The sequence below is a fragment of the Mangifera indica genome, unplaced genomic scaffold (genome assembly GCF_011075055.1).
Source record: "Mangifera indica cultivar Alphonso unplaced genomic scaffold, CATAS_Mindica_2.1 Un_0016, whole genome shotgun sequence".
Lineage (NCBI taxonomy): Eukaryota > Viridiplantae > Streptophyta > Magnoliopsida > Sapindales > Anacardiaceae > Mangifera > Mangifera indica.
This window is the reverse complement of record NW_025401108.1, coordinates 1-17221: the sequence shown is the minus strand read 5'-3', so window position 1 is coordinate 17221 and position 17221 is coordinate 1. Positions and strand designations below refer to the sequence as shown.

The 17221-nt window shown below is 34.7% G+C and overlaps 1 protein-coding gene and 1 pseudogene across 6 annotated transcripts; both read right to left on the bottom strand.

Annotated features, from left to right (window-relative positions):
* Positions 1-260: 260 nt before the first annotated feature.
* Positions 261-7650, bottom strand: LOC123205828 (NADP-specific glutamate dehydrogenase-like). Of its 6 annotated transcripts, none has more exons than XM_044622874.1 (17): positions 7412-7649; positions 6968-6996; positions 6227-6833; positions 5490-5619; positions 5178-5379; positions 4764-4850; positions 4605-4664; positions 4450-4536; positions 4166-4237; positions 3924-3979; positions 3139-3224; positions 2651-2741; positions 2396-2553; positions 2191-2282; positions 1394-1474; positions 944-1017; positions 261-676 (listed from the first exon to the last, which is right to left on the bottom strand). In XM_044622874.1, the coding sequence occupies exons 3-17, from the start codon at positions 6783-6785 to the stop codon at positions 601-603; spliced, it is 1911 nt and encodes a 636-aa protein (XP_044478809.1). In that variant the 5' UTR covers positions 6786-6833; positions 6968-6996; positions 7412-7649; the 3' UTR covers positions 261-600. The 6 variants fall into 6 exon arrangements, 5 of the variants coding, with proteins under 5 accessions (XP_044478809.1, XP_044478808.1, XP_044478812.1 ...); XM_044622873.1 differs by having other exon boundaries at positions 6973-6996; XM_044622877.1 differs by having other exon boundaries at positions 6227-6809; positions 6973-6996.
* A 4513-nt stretch (positions 7651-12163) lies between these two features.
* Positions 12164-16067, bottom strand: LOC123205782 (annotated as a pseudogene).
* Positions 16068-17221: the final 1154 nt, after the last annotated feature.

Here is a 17221-nt window from a genome sequence, read left to right as displayed (position 1 = left end):
AAGGTCTTGATAAGATCTTTTTGTCCCAAAATCATCTCCCTAACATTTATAAAATCTAGTGAATGCCCCTTTATCATTCAATGCAAATTGCAATCCAAGAACTTACCATACTTTGGTGAATCAGCAGAACTAGAATGCTGATGCTAGTCATTGAAACTTGAAAGATCTTCTTCCACAAATTATCCTTGCTTGCATCAAATTCTCAGTCAAAGGAATCCATAAGAAGCTTATTTCTCTCACTTTCCCTAAGCCCACAGCCGTACAATACATGATTAGATTTTATTTTCAAAGTCACTAAATGGGTATTTTACAGCATTGCAGTAAAAAATTGAGAGAGCTCTTACATACTGACAAACAAATTTTTCTGGAAACAAATCAATACACTTCCTAGTCTAGTGCTAACTACACATTGTTTAAAATAAATCTTATGCTTGATGATCAGATCTCCAGATTTTTTTGGAAGAGACAATTATATTACATACTCGTTACAAAGTATCTTGATCATAGAATTTTTACTGCAAGCCTCTAAGCCCGTGATAGACGTCGATCAACAGAAATTGAATCAGGGGAGCTTGCAAAGAATTGTACATTGTTCATGTTCTATACACACCCTTGATCAGTCATAGCTTGTGCAATAGTCAGAAAAGCTGAGATAACTGCTCCATGTACTAAAGCCCTGGCAAACACAAGAAGAAAATAAGAACAGTAATACAGTCTCTGCTGAGTACAAGGTTGAGTACAGTTTTGGCTAATTAACAATAAAAATGCCCGATGATCATTACACCGACTTGTTTTGGACTAGAAATGGCATCATATTGGAATTAATGTAGACTTAGTTAAAGAGTTGATAATAACAAGAGAAGAAATGGTGTATAATTCACAGAAAAACATTATAGGTAAAAAAAGGTGTTACAGAAGAGTAAATCTCTGCTTCAGTACTCACTCTGGATTCTCTTTCTGATAGCCAAAATCAGTTGCTGCTTTTAGGGCTCTCTGGTATGTCTGCTTCATTGCTTCCTGTAAAAATAAGATAAGCAACCCATACAGTAATGACCATTTAGACTTACGAACTTAATTATGGTTAATACTACAGCACGATATGGAAGATCCTAGAGGAGCTGAACTAAATGCACTATTTCCTTATCTTCACATGAAGACCCACTTTGAAATTCTAAATTTTTCAAGTCATTTTAACAGTTAAATAAGTGAATTTTCACAGGAGAAGGATGGTTTTGGTTTCATAGTAAATTCCACTATAACGAATTTCTTTGGGGTCCACTCAAAAACATATAACCTAATATTTCATCGATGCGGTTAAAAGGCCCAAAATATTGAGAAATATGCTCAAATCTATTTACATTTTTTAAGTTATAGTTAAAATATATAGTCAAACCTGTAATTTAGATTCGAAGTCCTCAGGTGACCAGTGCATCAAATTGCACTCATGGTTTAATTCAAGTTCACCAGCAACAACCTGTAGCCAAGTTGATCAACAATTCAAAAAATATATACATATAAGAAAAAGACAGCAAAAAATTTTATCAAAACAAATGGACGAATGTAAAACAGCCGAAGCAGCCATGGCTTATATATCCCAGCCTCAACTCAAAACACTTGCAACAAGAGTTCAAGAAGATAGTTACCCACTTTTGGGATGAAATGGCTATTGAGTGGATTGAAGTGCATCATATTCTTACATTGTTATGTAATACCATACACAATAATTCAGCCCATTTACTGGTACTTGGGACTGAATCTGTATAATTAATCCATAGGTTGAATTACTAATCAACAGTTCTGGAATGTATCTACTTACGATTACATCTATAGTCAGATTCATTTTAAACAAAAAGAAAAAAATGTTCTTAAACCTGGCACTCTGACAGTCAATGAAAGTGTGGTGTAGAACCTCTATTGGTGACAATAAAGCATTTCAAAAAAAAAAAAACCTATCATGTCACAACAGTGCAAAATTCAATATTAATCATTATCATAACATATAGCAAGCTGTACACCAAGCTGTTAATGCAGAAAAAGTTTCAAAACCTATAGAAGTAAAGATGCATATGCCTTCTAGAAGTAAAGAACACACCCCTCTAGAAGTAAACCAAACTCTTGGTAGGAACCTATTAACCAAACTAAAAGCATAAACATAAAGATGCATATGCCTTGTAGAAGTAAAGAACACACCCCTCCAGCACCAGCAGCCATGGCAGGTGCAGTAAGCACATTAGCTTTTCGCAGAACATCAACCGCCTCAGGGGTACACGGCATATTTGAACCTAGACAGCACATAATAATATATAATAACATCAGTTCATAGATATTTATTTTTCTCATAAATTCAGGAAAAAAAAAACTAAAAGCCATTGCACCTTATAGAGTGAATTACTACCTTCTACAAGTATACGACAACCTGAATTAACCAAATTAATGGCATCAGACTGATCTATTTCATTCTGAGAAGCACAAGGAAATGCAACATCACACCTTTCACTCCAAGGTTTTGCTTCATCATAGTACTTAGACCGAGCATATGTCTTTGAGTAGTCTCTGCAGATGCAAAATAAAGATAACATTGACCTAAGAATATCAAAATTGACAATTTGATTATAGAAGATGCAAGATGAACCCCAAAAAAAAAATACACCTCAAACTTCTCTGCTGAGCTTTTATATCCCTCAAAAATGTTATTTTCATGTAGTCAAATCCATCCTCATCCACCAAATATCCTTTTGAATCTGTGCAAGAGGAAGGCAATGACTAATGAGAGGTAACTACACCAGTAGCCATTCACTGGAAAAGACACTAAATAATTGATAATCAACACTGTCTCGACAAACTTTTGCAGACTACAACCATTAACTAAAACAAATATGTGACAGTTTTAATTGTTTGCTTGGTAGCTTGTGTGCATGTACTAATAAAACCCTCAGCTTAACTAGTTGGTCTTGTTTATATCATAAAAGAAACCATGCATGCATACCAGAGCAGCAAACATGCTCTCAGTATAAAGGTCTTGGCTGCCCGTCCAAATTTTGGAGTAAAAGATATAAAGGAATAATTAAAAACCTATGTTAATCTAGTTTCAGCACTAATCTTATACTTCTACAATGTTCACCACAAACAAAAAATTACCTGACACGGTAATGGGGACAGCACCATAGGCAACAAGCTTTTCTAGAACATGCATGGCAATTTTTCCAGATCCACTTACACCACATCTGGATGAGAGATTTATAGAATAAATTAATAACAGGGAATTTGAAATACAACTTTCAACAAGGAAAATTCTAAGCACTTATAAATTGATCAAGCAATAAATAGATGTAACCAGAAAGATGAGCAAGAGATGCTCATAAAGGTAACGTTACAACATATAAAGATTCTATGAACAAGAAAAAACTATATCTTAAATGCAGGTCAAGAAACCATCAAATAAATATCGAAGTCAAATTGCAGTCTGATAGGATCCTAGCCAATTATTCCACCAAATAGTAGCAAAAACACAAAAAATAAAGAGAATAGAAAAGCTTTTTGTTGATAAAGGTGGTTTACAATAGATAAACTGGCAATTCAAGGAGCTGAGACCTCCTATTTCCAATCATTCGAGACGGCAGAGACCTCCCAATCAGCCCTCAAAGGCTGCTCACAGCCTAAGCTGCCTAAAACACCATATTTTTCTTCTCCCCCTGGTTCCTCCTTATGCTGCCCCTTTTATTCCCCCATATCCTAATTCAATCTTTATCATAGTTCAAATTCCATTATTTCCAATCCTATCATAATCTTTAATTATAATTTCAATTATTTCCTAATCGTATCACAGTCTTATGGTCAATATGGTAAAATAACCCTACATTAAGGTCATGAGTTATCAATCCTAGTATGCATAAAATGTAATAATAGGAAGTTCAGAGAGGAACCTCAGTCCCTTGAGCTCCTTATTCATGTCTGCAAGAATAAGCTGGGCAAAGAAAACCTACAAAGAATAGGCCTTGTTAAATTGCAAGATGTTTAAAACAAGGGTAAAAAATTAAAAAATCAATTGCCCATGATGGCAGAGTCAGAAAACAAATGCATGCACTCTCACATTTCTTCACTGTAGTTCCCATGCACCCACCAACAACAAAATGGAAATAAAGAGTTGAAATGAACTATTAATTACCAGACCATAGCCAGTTGCTTCAGTTCGAAGGCTAGAACCAGACCAAAATATCCTTGGCCCTGTAAAACTTCCCTGCATAAAGCATACACATGGAGCCACGTGAAGTCTTAAACTTATGAAAGCGTTCATAGACTGAAAACAATGCAAAAAACCACTCATAATTAAAAAATAATGATGCCAACAATAATAATAATGGAAAAAACAGACAATAAAGAGCATACAAGAAGAAAATTACAAGACAAATCTCACATGTTAAACAGCCTCTTTCAAGTGTTTTTAAGTACCTGAAAATGACCAGCAAGACGTCTATATTGCCCAAAGAGATACCCCATCTCTCGAGTGCCAACACCCATCTCTTCTGATGGAAGGTCCTAAAATCACACAAAACTCAGAGACTTCAAAAAGATTAAGGAAAAAGAAATGGAGATCTGTAAGTTACCTTGTCGGGACCCAGATATCTATAGATCTCATTCATGAAACTTTGGCAAAAGCGCATGATCTGCCAGCGTGGATTTCACAAAGAACTGTAAGAAAAACTTTCAGAATTTCTAAGAAGGAGCTTACTGAAATACCATCTAATATAGAACAAAGATCTTACCTCATTATCACTTTTTCCTTTAGGATCAAAATCACTTCCACCTGCTGCCCCTCCAAGTTTGTATGGTGATAAAGCATTCTTTAACGTCTGTAAAAGGAAGAAACTATGATACTGTATAGCAGTTGAAGCACTTCAACCATTTTCAATGATATTATAAACTATGAAAGCTATTTTGTGTTTGCTAACATCTATGAAATTAGCTTAATGATAATTTATGTATCTATTCATCTTCAGGCAGTACTGGTTCAGGAGCTGGCCTGTTATAAAAAAGGGGAGCTTTCATAAACCACTTCAACTGACATTGCATGTCATCCGAGAAGGATAGAGATAAAGAACTATAAAGTTAAGGCATAAAGTTGGGACACAGAACTATCAAGCAGTCAAGGAACATTAACACTGGACTTCAGACAGAACCTGCTCAAAACCAAGAAATTTGGCAATGCTTAAGTTCACTGAAGGATGAAAGCGGATACCACCCCTGCATGGACCCAATGCCTGGTTAAATTGTACCCGAAAGCCTCGACTAACATGAGTCTCACCCCTGTCATCCACCCATGGAACTCGGAAAACAATCATGCGCTCTGGCTCTAACAGCCGCTCCATGATATTGACGTAACTGAAAATAAATTATGGAAAATAAAGAGATCAGTGATATGCTCAACCATAGACTCCTCTCTTCTGGATAAGATAATACAACATGCAAAACTTCATATCAATGGAACTCACTGGGAATTTTTTGCAATCACTCTTTCTAAAGCATGGACAGCTTCTTGCACAGATTGTATGAACTCGACCTCATGAGGATCCCTTTTCAATGCAGCTTCGACAATTGATCCAGCCGTTTTTGACATAAGAGCTTCATTAGGTTGTAAAAAATGTCAGACTGTCTTAAAGAAGACTGTGGCATAAAAATTTATAATTGTGTCGTAGTGTAGTGAGGATATGAGATGTTAATGCAAATTTGAAAATAAATATGGATGTAACTAGCTTGATGTTTCAAATATGAATTGGCAGAAGATGGAGAATGAGCCAAAAGAGCCTCAAACTGTTCATTTTGGTGTACACAAACTTTATCTTGCAGGCACAATATTAAGAATGCTCTAGTTTCAGTCTATTGATTACTTTTTGTTGCAAAAGTAATTATTATTAAAGAAAGGAGAAAACATTTAGTAAATAATAAGACACAAAACCAATTCCTTTTCAAGTAGCAAAGTTATTATATTTCATATACCAAAAGCCAGCAAAGTCCACTATCCCCTGCAGACTATTCATCAAACCACTTATTTTCTCTAAAAGTCTTATCAACATATTTGAACTCAAACAAACTTCAACTTTTGTAAAAGCAGAAAGCAATATTAGAGCAACTCTTAATGAAATAGAAATTAATAATTTCCAAAGACCAATGGTGAATGCTTTCAGTTTCCACACAAGCCCACAAGATATATCGGAATGGGATGGCAGACCTTTTACATAAATAGGTTTGTCAACAATAATTTTATCCTTGGATGCCATCTGAAGTCGAAGAGCCTCTTTGTGAAGTAAACTGTTGTTGTGTTCTTCAAGTGCACTCATCTGCATGTTCCGACTACCCTCATTCCCATAAGGATTCCTTCTATGCTTCCTACCATACTCTCTGCAAATGGAGCAGAATATCCTTGGTGTTCCTTCTTTCACATCAACATAAGCCCACTTGTAGGTATCAGCCCATTCCTCCCTCCACCTTTTCACCACTTTTTTCTTCCTCTTTGCTGGTTGCGTCTTTGACATGTCTTGATCATCATTGGGGAGTTGAGAAACCATTGCCATCTGCTTGGTATCATCATGCTCGTCAGCAGTTGGTTCACGAGGGCCACCCATGAGAGGAGTATTGGCAAATGATGGGTCATCATCCCCTGGTCCAATTTCCAGATCAATCTCCTCTCCAAGCTCTCTCACAACCAGGTGGTGCCTTTGTGCCTGCTGAATCAAGTTCATATCATCCATAGTGGAATTCATTCCTAATCCACCGACCGGTAGCAACATTCAGCATGACAATTTTATGCACACCTGAATTTCACAGTACTTCACAGTCTGTTACCACAAACACACTTCACAGATTTTCATTTGGCCTTAACAACAAATCCTCAAAAATCACAGCAAAGAAAAATAAATGAATAAAACGAAACAGCACAAATCATAAATTGAATACTTAATAAATCCTTCACCTTACCAGAAACTAAAGGCAGCATCAGCCCTAAGAAAAAAGCCAAATATCAGACCCAACAGTATAACACCATATACACTAAACTAATCAACAACAAATAGTCCCAGTAAATTATATCATTAACACCAATGATTAATTAAAGTAGAAACAATTGGTTTATTTAGTTAATTATGCAATCTAATTTTCATTAATTTCTTCTTCACTGTTCGGCAAACATTCCAACAGTCCCCCAAACACTCCCCATAACAAAAACTAAACACGCTTCTCACTTAATCACAAAATCAAAATCAAGAACGACAAGAATTCATAGTTTAATCAAAACCCACGAAAGAAACCAACCCCAGAACTGAACAAGCAACAAAGATCAATTTTTTAGCAATACCCGAAAGAAAATTTCGAGTTTTGATCAATACCCATGGTAAAATGACAAGAACCCGTAAAATACCTGAAGAATCCAACGAAAAGTAGAGAGCTTGAACAATAAATAACCGACTTTCTAGAGTGAAAAAAGGATTCCTTTATTCGCTTCTGTTCAAAAATTAAATATTTTCACTTGCTTTGCTCAGAGTTGTTGCTGATCAGATATCTCAGAGGGCTCTGTGACCGTGCGTGAATGAATTTATGGAGAGATTTTAGAAGCAAGAAAGACAGTTTTTTATCATGTGTTGTGGCTCGGTAGATGGTTTTTTATTTTTTATTTTTAAATATTTAATATACTTATCTAAAAATTACTGTTTGTGCTGGTGTTGTGCTATGTGCAGAGATGTCATGGGGTGGGTGGATCAGCCTTGGCTCGGGTTGTCATACCAATGGACCATGCCAGGTTCAGGCCGCTACAATATGGGTCTTGTGGTCAGGCTGATCGCAACCCGTAATATGGTAAGTCATGTCGTATCAGGGTCTAGTTGGATTGGACCATGGGCTTGTAGTAAACTGATCAAGTTTTTTAATACTAAATTGAAGTTTTCAATATAAATTAAATTTTACTAATTTATATTTACTTTCAAATTAATACAATAAAGGATAGCACTTCAAAAAATAATAGGGCAACTCTTCAAATTATATTTTTTATTTATTCTTAAATGATATAAAATCAATTATATAATTATATTACTTATATTCGTATTCTAATTAAAAAACTCTAAAATTTTACTTAATAAAAAAAACTCACTCTCTGGTAACTTCATACTCTCTTCAATCTCTTAATCCAATTTTAATTAAATTTAACAACTTAGTTTCCATTTTGTTTTTACAATTTTGTTAGTGTATTAATTATATCTATCAATCACTATCTCACACATATGTACTCATTTCATAAATCACTCTCACATTATTCCTTATGCGCCAACTCTCTTCATCGCTTCAAATCCACCAAACCCTCAAAAGTTCACTTCACAATTTCACGTCCAAAAGCGATAAACTAATAGTTTCATGAAATCTCCACCCAAGGTTATGTTTACATCATCGATGACACAATAATGGTGAGAGTAGCGTCCTCGCTATCATTAAACATAGAGATTTCAATGTATTGTGTGGAAAAAATCTAGAGTTACAACTTCATAAACAAGTGGATTCTAGAAGAATCTTTGATGCACTCTTCGTGCCCTAATGTGGCATTGTATTAGTGGTTGTAGTTTATTGGTGATGTCGTCCTGGGACTTGTTTTCTCTAACTATGTCTTTTTGGTTTACTCGACGTTTGATTCAAGATAGTTGTTCCTCATACACACCGTCAACATAAGCACCAAGAAACTTGTAAGCGTGGCTATTAGATAGTGTCACTTCTGACTTTTGTTTTATCCATTACTTTACCTTTTTCATACCAATCATTTAAACACATATTTTGTTTAGACAAATTTATCAAAATATTTAAAAGGAAAAGAACAAAGGAAAAAAATAAAAAATTGTAAAACAAACGAAAATTAAGTTATTAGATAAAATTAAAAATTGATTGAGTTTGAGAAGGTTTGAGATTGAGAAATCAAAAAAAATGAAGAGAGAAAGATTGGAAAATTATGTTGTGGGGATGAGGAGGGGGAAGGGGGAGAGTTTGTATAAAAAAATTGATTTTGGCAATGACTACCGGTCTCTTAGCCTAGCCAATAATCGTTGGGTGGCTAGCCATTACCATTTTTTTTTTAATTTTACACAACCTGTTACAGTAGTGAATCATGTTGATCGACCCATAGACCTAATTTATAGGCTCTGGCATGACCCATTACAGTAGTGGATAACGGGTCGTGCCCCTTGTGTTAGGTTAAAAAAGGTCTTACCCCTTGCCATGTCTAGTTATGTGTATGTCGAATTGCAAAGTAAAAAGATTGAAATGTAAAGGATAAGAAAATAAATGCAAAGGATCAAAGAATAACATATTAAAGAGAAAATTTTTTCTTCAACTATTTCTTTTTCTTTGAAAGCTTACCTTCAGGTAAGTACCAAGTAAATCCATGTCTAATTTCAAGAGATATTTCCTTTTTCCCTCGTAGTGAGGATATTATCTTATCAAACTAACAATTTACAAAACTTATAATAAAAAGATCACATGTCAATAGTTCAATATATCTGATAATTTTGGGGTCTCATTTTAGTGCATTAAAGAGATGTGATATGAACATAAATAACACAATAAAAAATCCTCAAATGGGATATATTAGGTTAGTATCCAAAAACTAATTGTAAAAGAGAACATTAATTATAAGAAGAAGGTTACAAATGAATTAACAATATAACATTTAATATAGTATGTCCCCAAGTAGAAATTGATAATTTAATTCTTAATAATAAAATACGTGTAATTACTTAAAGATGTTTAATCAGGGATTCAGTTAATCCATTTTGAGTGTAAACATACAAGACTCAATGTTCAACATCAATTTCTATAGACATGTAATAATTATCAAATGTCTTGAATGTAAATTCATTAGTATTGTCTAGTTGCATTGACTTCATTAGGTAATCTAGGAAATATATCTTTAATTTGATAATTTGTGTTAATAATTTAGTAAAAACAACATTAGAAGTTAATAGTAAACAAACATAAAATTATAGTGTAGATGCATCAATTACAATAATAAATTAACAAAATGATCCACTAGATGAATGAATGGATCCACATATATCCCTTTAAATCTTATGTAGGAATAATGAGATGCAACTCTAACTTTGGAAAGAGACGATCTAACCACTAATTTACTTTGTGAATAAGTGGTACAAAATTTATTACTAGGACAATAAAATCTTATGATTAGTTGGTGCATGCATATTTAAATTTTCGATAATTTTACATATTATTGTGGATTCTAGATAATCTAGACGGTCTACCAAAACATAAAAAAAATTTATTGGAGAACTTCCGATTCAATATTGTATAGGTTTCTAACATATTTTCTTTCTATAACCTCAATTAGGAAATGATTCTAAACAAGGTAGAGTTGTACTCGCAGATTCATAATCTTGTAAGTATATGGGTCCATTCATATTAACCACTAGGAGTATTATTAATTTCTTATATTAAATTTTATCTTTCAAATTTTTGTACAATTCTAGTGAATTTTTTATATTCAGATATTCGGTTCACAATCTTTCCAGGATGTGATACCAAAGAAAAATAGTGATTTTAGATTTGTTATATTAGTACTTTTTATTTCTTTCTTTAACTACTCTTCCTAGGCTTATAGATTCTATGGGAAGAACCATATTAAGTGTTCATTCAATGTAATTTTTCCCATCCAATCTTAGAGCAATATACTGAAATTAATTTTTAAAACTTTAAATTCATATTTATCTCATTTTCACAAAATTTTCAGTTTTTTAATTAATATATACAACTTTGAGTTTTAAGTTACAATATTGAAAACTTTAGTTCTAATGATATTTAGAACTTTATATCCATATTTTCCGTGATTTTGCAAATAGGATATCATTATAATTATGATTTATATATCCACAATTTGCATTCATTGTATCCACAAACATTTACAAAAGGAATATAAACATAAATATGCACAATTTGCTTTTTTAAAAAGGAAAACAATTATAATAAAAGCATAAATGTAAATATCCATAATTTGTATTTCATAAAAGGGAAAATAATTATAATAAGAACATAAATATACATGTCCACAATTTGCATTTTGCAAAAGGGGAAACAATTATAATAAATAACATGTATAAATTAAATATTTGATAGTTCTGGTATTGAAATATACTTGAACACTTTGTGTTAAGACCATGTTGTGTGTATAATGGAAGAAAGTAAAACGAGACTGAAATACAAATGATATACTAAAGAGAGATTATTTTCTTCAAACTGTTTCTTTTTTCCTTCAAAGCTCTCCTCAAATTACATAACATCAAATTGAAAGGGGGTGGGGTATTTAACTATTTATAGAGTTTGCCCCACGGCCTTTAGTTGCTTCATGGTGGGAAATCCATTATTATAGTGATTGGTATACAAATTGGGAAAATAAGTTTCTTTTTTAAAGCAAGTCATTTTGATGTTTGGCCATTTTTGAGTGTGTAATACACCTACCATTACCAACTATACTTTTCTGCTAGCTAGGGTTGGTCTTTTGTTGAGAGAGCAAATATAGCACTCCATTTATTGAATGAATTATTTGAAAATGAACTAATTGTTCATACTTGAATGAATATTAGGTTAAAATGGTTTTTAGATAATGATATAACAATCACAGAATGGTTCATCACTTCAAATAGCATTTCATAAAAGACATTAATCTTTCAAAATGGTTTACATTGCATTTTTAATGGAGGACCATGAAAAGAGAGTACTAAGGTGGAAAACATTATTGGTATCAGAGCATAAGCTTACTACTTTTGTCCTGCTGTAATTTCCCTTTGTTTTGTGGTAGTGGGCTTGACTATAGTTGTTGGCTTATCTAGGTATTAATCCCACAATGTCATTGAATAGTAAGAATGAATGTTTTGAAAGACAAATACTATCATACTTAAGCTAAAGAACCATTAAGGAATTATAGCATCCTTTGATTCAGAATGTAGAGATTCAATGTAGGCCTCTAGAAGTAGAAACATTGCATTGGCCTTTGATAACTTAGGGTTATTTATCTTCTAGAATTGTAAATTTGTATGAAACAATCATCTACCCATATATCTGAATTGTGGCAGGAAAAGTACAATCCTGTTTCTGATCAATAATGCCATATGTAAATGTTCTGATATTGTACTTGCTAAAAATTCCATTCCATTATAAATGTAAATTACAACCACTAACTTGATTGTCACTGTTAGTCCAACATATCTTACAAGGGTGATTCCCTTATCTTTTGCCCAACTATACAATAGGTTAATGTAATTAAACTGAAATATCATTTCTGAATAATGTACATTAGTGTGGGCATTTGAATATCTTTTGGCTAATCCCCAAACCTTTATATTCCTTTATGAATGAAAATTCTCTAATCTTTTTGGAATTTTAGGTGGGGAGTGCAAAATGCCCATTACCTGGTTCCCCATGCTGTAAATCATCCTGTACTGATAGGTTTGCAAAAAAATTAATCTTCAATCTTTATTGAATGATGCTGCAAAGTCTTTCATCCTCTGTTTAAGGTGCTGCAATATAAAAAACATACAGTCGTGAACCATCTAGAAAAATGTACTCAAGCAAAAGATTAAATGACTAATTAAGTAATAACCAGAAACTCAGTACAATATTTTGAGGGATCACCTTAAGTTCTTCATGTAGCACGAGGAATATTTTCTTCAACCTCTTATGTTTCTGAAAGATTCATTGTTATTTCAAATCAGAACACTGAAGTTGGCAAGAAGAAATGAACAAAAGGAACGCAGCTGAAATGCATATACTTCAAAATCCCTGGAGTTCTCATTAATTCATGAACTTGTGCTTTTCTACTTCTGCAACATCTAACCTTCCTCTTGATAACTCACTCTTACAAGACATGACCCATGAAAATATGGTTTTTCGTTGCCAATATTCTGTCCCAACAGGTTACAAAAATGCAAGACCAAGAGAACATGGGCACAATTAACTAGCAGTGACAAGGAGCAAGACCAAGAGAACATTAGGTGAAGTTTGCGCAAAAGTTCTAAGTGTATATTCCATGGTCTATCTAGTTGAGAGTTTAAAATCTGAAGTTAAGAAAGATGAAGATGGTGGCATTTTAGAGATCTAGAAAGCATATGTAACACGCCTATTCTACTAATGGACTAAATCCTATCCTACTGTTCTAGCTTGGTTTAAGAAATGCCATGATCCACTTTCTGGGCAGAATACAGAAAAGTGCTCTGCCATTACAGCAATAACCCATCAAAACCTATACCTCTTAAACTTCATCATATCCACAATTCTATATTCCCTTCCATAAAGCTCATGATGATTCAAACAACCCAAATTTAATTAAAGCAGAAAAGAGAATGGTGAAATGACCTAGTCACTGGATTTGATTATTTAAACAGGCAGGTGAACAATTAGGAGAAAATAAAATATGAATCCTGAGAAGCTGGATAGAAGCATACCGGTCCACATTGATGATAGGAGTTCTCCAATTGCCCCAAGAGCTTGTAATATCTCTCCATGTCCCTATCTTTTGCAAATTTAAGGTCTTTTCCAAGTTTATGGAACTTCTTTCTACAAATAGTCTATGTTGGTCAAACAAGTAACAGGAAAACAAATGGCAATGACACCCAGAAAGAAATCTTCAGAATACCTGTAGCTCTCCAGGATCTTGTTCAAAGATATGTAACTTTCGTACTTATCTTGGTACTCCTGCAAATATTCTTCATACCTAACATAAAACCAGAAAGAATATACAATTCCTGATTAGACACCACAGGCTCAGGTGATCAAAAATAGCAGCAATAATAGAAGAATAAACCTTGCAGAAAAGAAAAAGAGAATTCGTTAATGTATAAGATCAGATATGAGCACTTACTGAGAAATATCCTTAATTGGTCCCTTGAGTTCTGGTTCATCCTTTTCATACTTGTAATAAGAACAGTTGTCTTCATCTGAAGAAGATTCCCTCTTCCGTCGATCAGTATTATTGCTCTCTGTCAAAACTGTGTCCTTGCGCACATCAACCAAGTCTGCCATTGAATTAGATGTGTGCATTTTACTCTCCTTTACTGAGTGGGATACTAATCCGCGTTTAGAGTCATGCTGTTGTGAAGCGCTAACAGGTGCTTTCCGATGGCTTTCTCCGAATCCTTCAAGACCACCACCTAATCTCATTCCAGCTTCACTTTGCCTGAATTTACCACTTGCATCCATTGATTTGTTAAACTGGGACCCAACTTCAGCTTGATCTACTCTTGAAAGATCTTGTGGCTGAGATTGTGTGGGCCTATGGTGTGTTCTTGTCGAATCTTCAATATGATTTTCTGGGGTCCTCTTAATACCAATGCTGAGATTGGGTGGAGATGTTTTCCCTGAGTCCAAAGGGGCCTTTCCAACAGGTTTTCCCTTGCTCAAATCTGAATTGCAGTTATCAGAAGTGCTTGACTTGTTCTCCGACTGTTTAATTGAACCTTTTCTATCAAATTGCTTCTTAAATAGTGCTTCCTCATCCAATGGTTCACGAAGTTCACCCACCTCCAAGTCTGAAAGCTCTCTTTGGAGTATGCTGCTTCTTCCATTTCCCACCTGACCAGTCTCATTGAATTTTCCTGCCATTTCACCATATTTACCATTATTGGAATCAAGTGGCACTGAATTTTTACTTCCAGGACCACCTTCCCTAAGATTTCTAGGCCCCTTTTTCTCCTTTGTAAAGCTGTCCTCATTTTGAGAATCCCTAGATGCTTTTTCTCTTGGGGAAAAACATCATACCCCCAAGAATTCTTTACAGAGACCTTACGGTCATGTTTATTTGGTCTCTCTACTGTATCATGAGGCTTTGATCGTGCACTTTTATCAAAAGACTTTTGACCTGACTGCTGAAAATCAGAACCAGATCTCCCAGAAAATTCCTGATTGTAGCCCTTTTGGAAGCCAAAATCAGCAATACCCTCCCTGTCAGCTCTATTCATCATTTGAGCTGTGGGGCCCTTATAAGGATCTTCAATAGATCTAGTTGGTGATGAATTGTGAGGGCTGTCAGGGAACTGAGAATCCCAAATCCCAGTAATAGGGGGTCGAACTGAGCTATCAGCTTTAGACCTTTTAGAACGGTCAGATATCTCATCAATGTGCTTCAAATCAGGACCCCTCTTGAATTTGTTTTTCAATGTCTTTTCAGGGCTATCAGACCTCTCACTCTTGAAGCTGTCCTTGACAATATGTTCCTTATCATCAAACAAAGCTCCTATAAAATATTGGCGCTCTTGAAGTTCATTATCATCAATCAAGGATGTTGTAGCTTCCACTGGTTTTTCAACTTCTCTGCTGGGAATCAAACTAGTATTCACATCCATTTCAACTTCTTGTCCATCATCAGGCAAGTCTTTCTCAATGTCAATTGCATCAGATCCTTGCCCCACAATGTCAACTGCATCGGATCCATCAGCATCTTCCTTTTCATCTCTCTCTTTCTGTGTAGGTCTGCCATCATCACTTTTCCAGGGAATAGGCGATGTTGACAAACCTGGTTCAGAGGTTGGTAATTTTTGCTTGTATTCTTTGTCATCATCACTAGTCATAATATCCACATCCTCATCAGAAGCCTCCTTGCTGTTGGAAGAAGCATCAGTTTCACTATCACTGCTACTACCACTCCCACTTCCAACAGGGCTTCTGCTTCTGCTTCTGCTTCTACTTCTACTTCGACTGTGGCTTCCACTGTCACTTCCACTATCACTGCTCCCACTGTCACTGTCACTGTCACTTCCACTATCACTAGAGCTAACTGGATGCCCTTCACAATTATCAGACACTTTTTTCTCACCAAAAAAATCAGGTGAAAACTGTTGGACATCAGCTTTCTCCATTGCAACTGATTCTTCTCCAAGTTTAGAGTTTGATTGAGCCTGCTCCCCCAGGCCACCAGTTGGGACTTTATCCAACAAGCTTGGTCCTGGAGCAGGTTTCTGGCCATGGAAGTTATCAGGAACTGATGTCTGCTGATGATTATCTTCAGGGGAACTGAAAAACAAGACATAAAAGAACCAAATGCATCACAGAAATACCCAGAAAAAAAACACCATTTTTTATTTGAAACAGGAAACATAAATTACTAACAATGATAAATTAAGTCAACGTGTAGGTGCGCCGGAAGTCCAACACTAAAAAACTACATCCAAAACAAGAGATAACAATGAAACCACAAAGATTTAACCAAACCAGCCCCAGTTTGACAAGTTATAGAGAAAAAAAAAATGCCCTGAAATCGTCTCAAAATTGAAGTCAATAAAATATGCACAAAAATCACATGTGCACACAGACCATTCACTTGAGGCAGAATATACAAAAGACTCTCCTAAAATGATCACTTAACTTTTCATAAGTTTTTTATAGGGAGAATAGAGATCACATTAGACAACTAACAATGGAGTTTGTTGGAGAATCTTGGATTCTTTGTTTAGGAGATTGTATATGGTTGTAAATAGCTAATTGACAACTAATAACTATAATTTAGGCTGACTGTGATTTTAATTTAGACAGATTTAATTAGTTTATGTCAGTTATTAGGAATTAGTTTTTTCCTTAAATAGGACATTGACCTTGTACTATATTAATGTATTCTGTTTATGATCAAAAGTGAAGAAGTTTTTCAGTTTTCTACTCATGGTATCAGAGCCTCTCTACGGCCATTCTACACCAAAAATCTTTCTAAATCTTTGGTGCTAGTTGCTGAATTCTTCTTCAGTTTTTTCCTCTCTGTCTATCATTATGTCAGAGGGTTATTCTGAGAATCAACCTACTGTTACAGAGGCTAACAAAGTTGAAATGCTAGTTGAGTCAAAAGGAGAACTGCAGAACATTCAGCCATCCTACCGGCTCAATGGCCAAAATTATATTAAATGGTCTCAAGTTGTTAAAACCTTTCTCAAAGGAAAGGGAAAATTGAGTCATCTTATGGGAACTGGACCTGTTGCTGAGGACACCACGTTTGCAAAATGGGATGAAGAAGATTCCATGATCATGTCATGGTTATGGAACTCCATGACACCCGAAGTGAGTCGGACCTGCATGTTCCTCACAACAGCAAGAGAAGTTTGGGAAACAGTTCACCGAACCTATTCAAAAATACAATATGCTACAGTGATCTATGAGATCCGAACTAAAATCAACACCACAAAGCAAGGCAACCTTTCTGTCACTG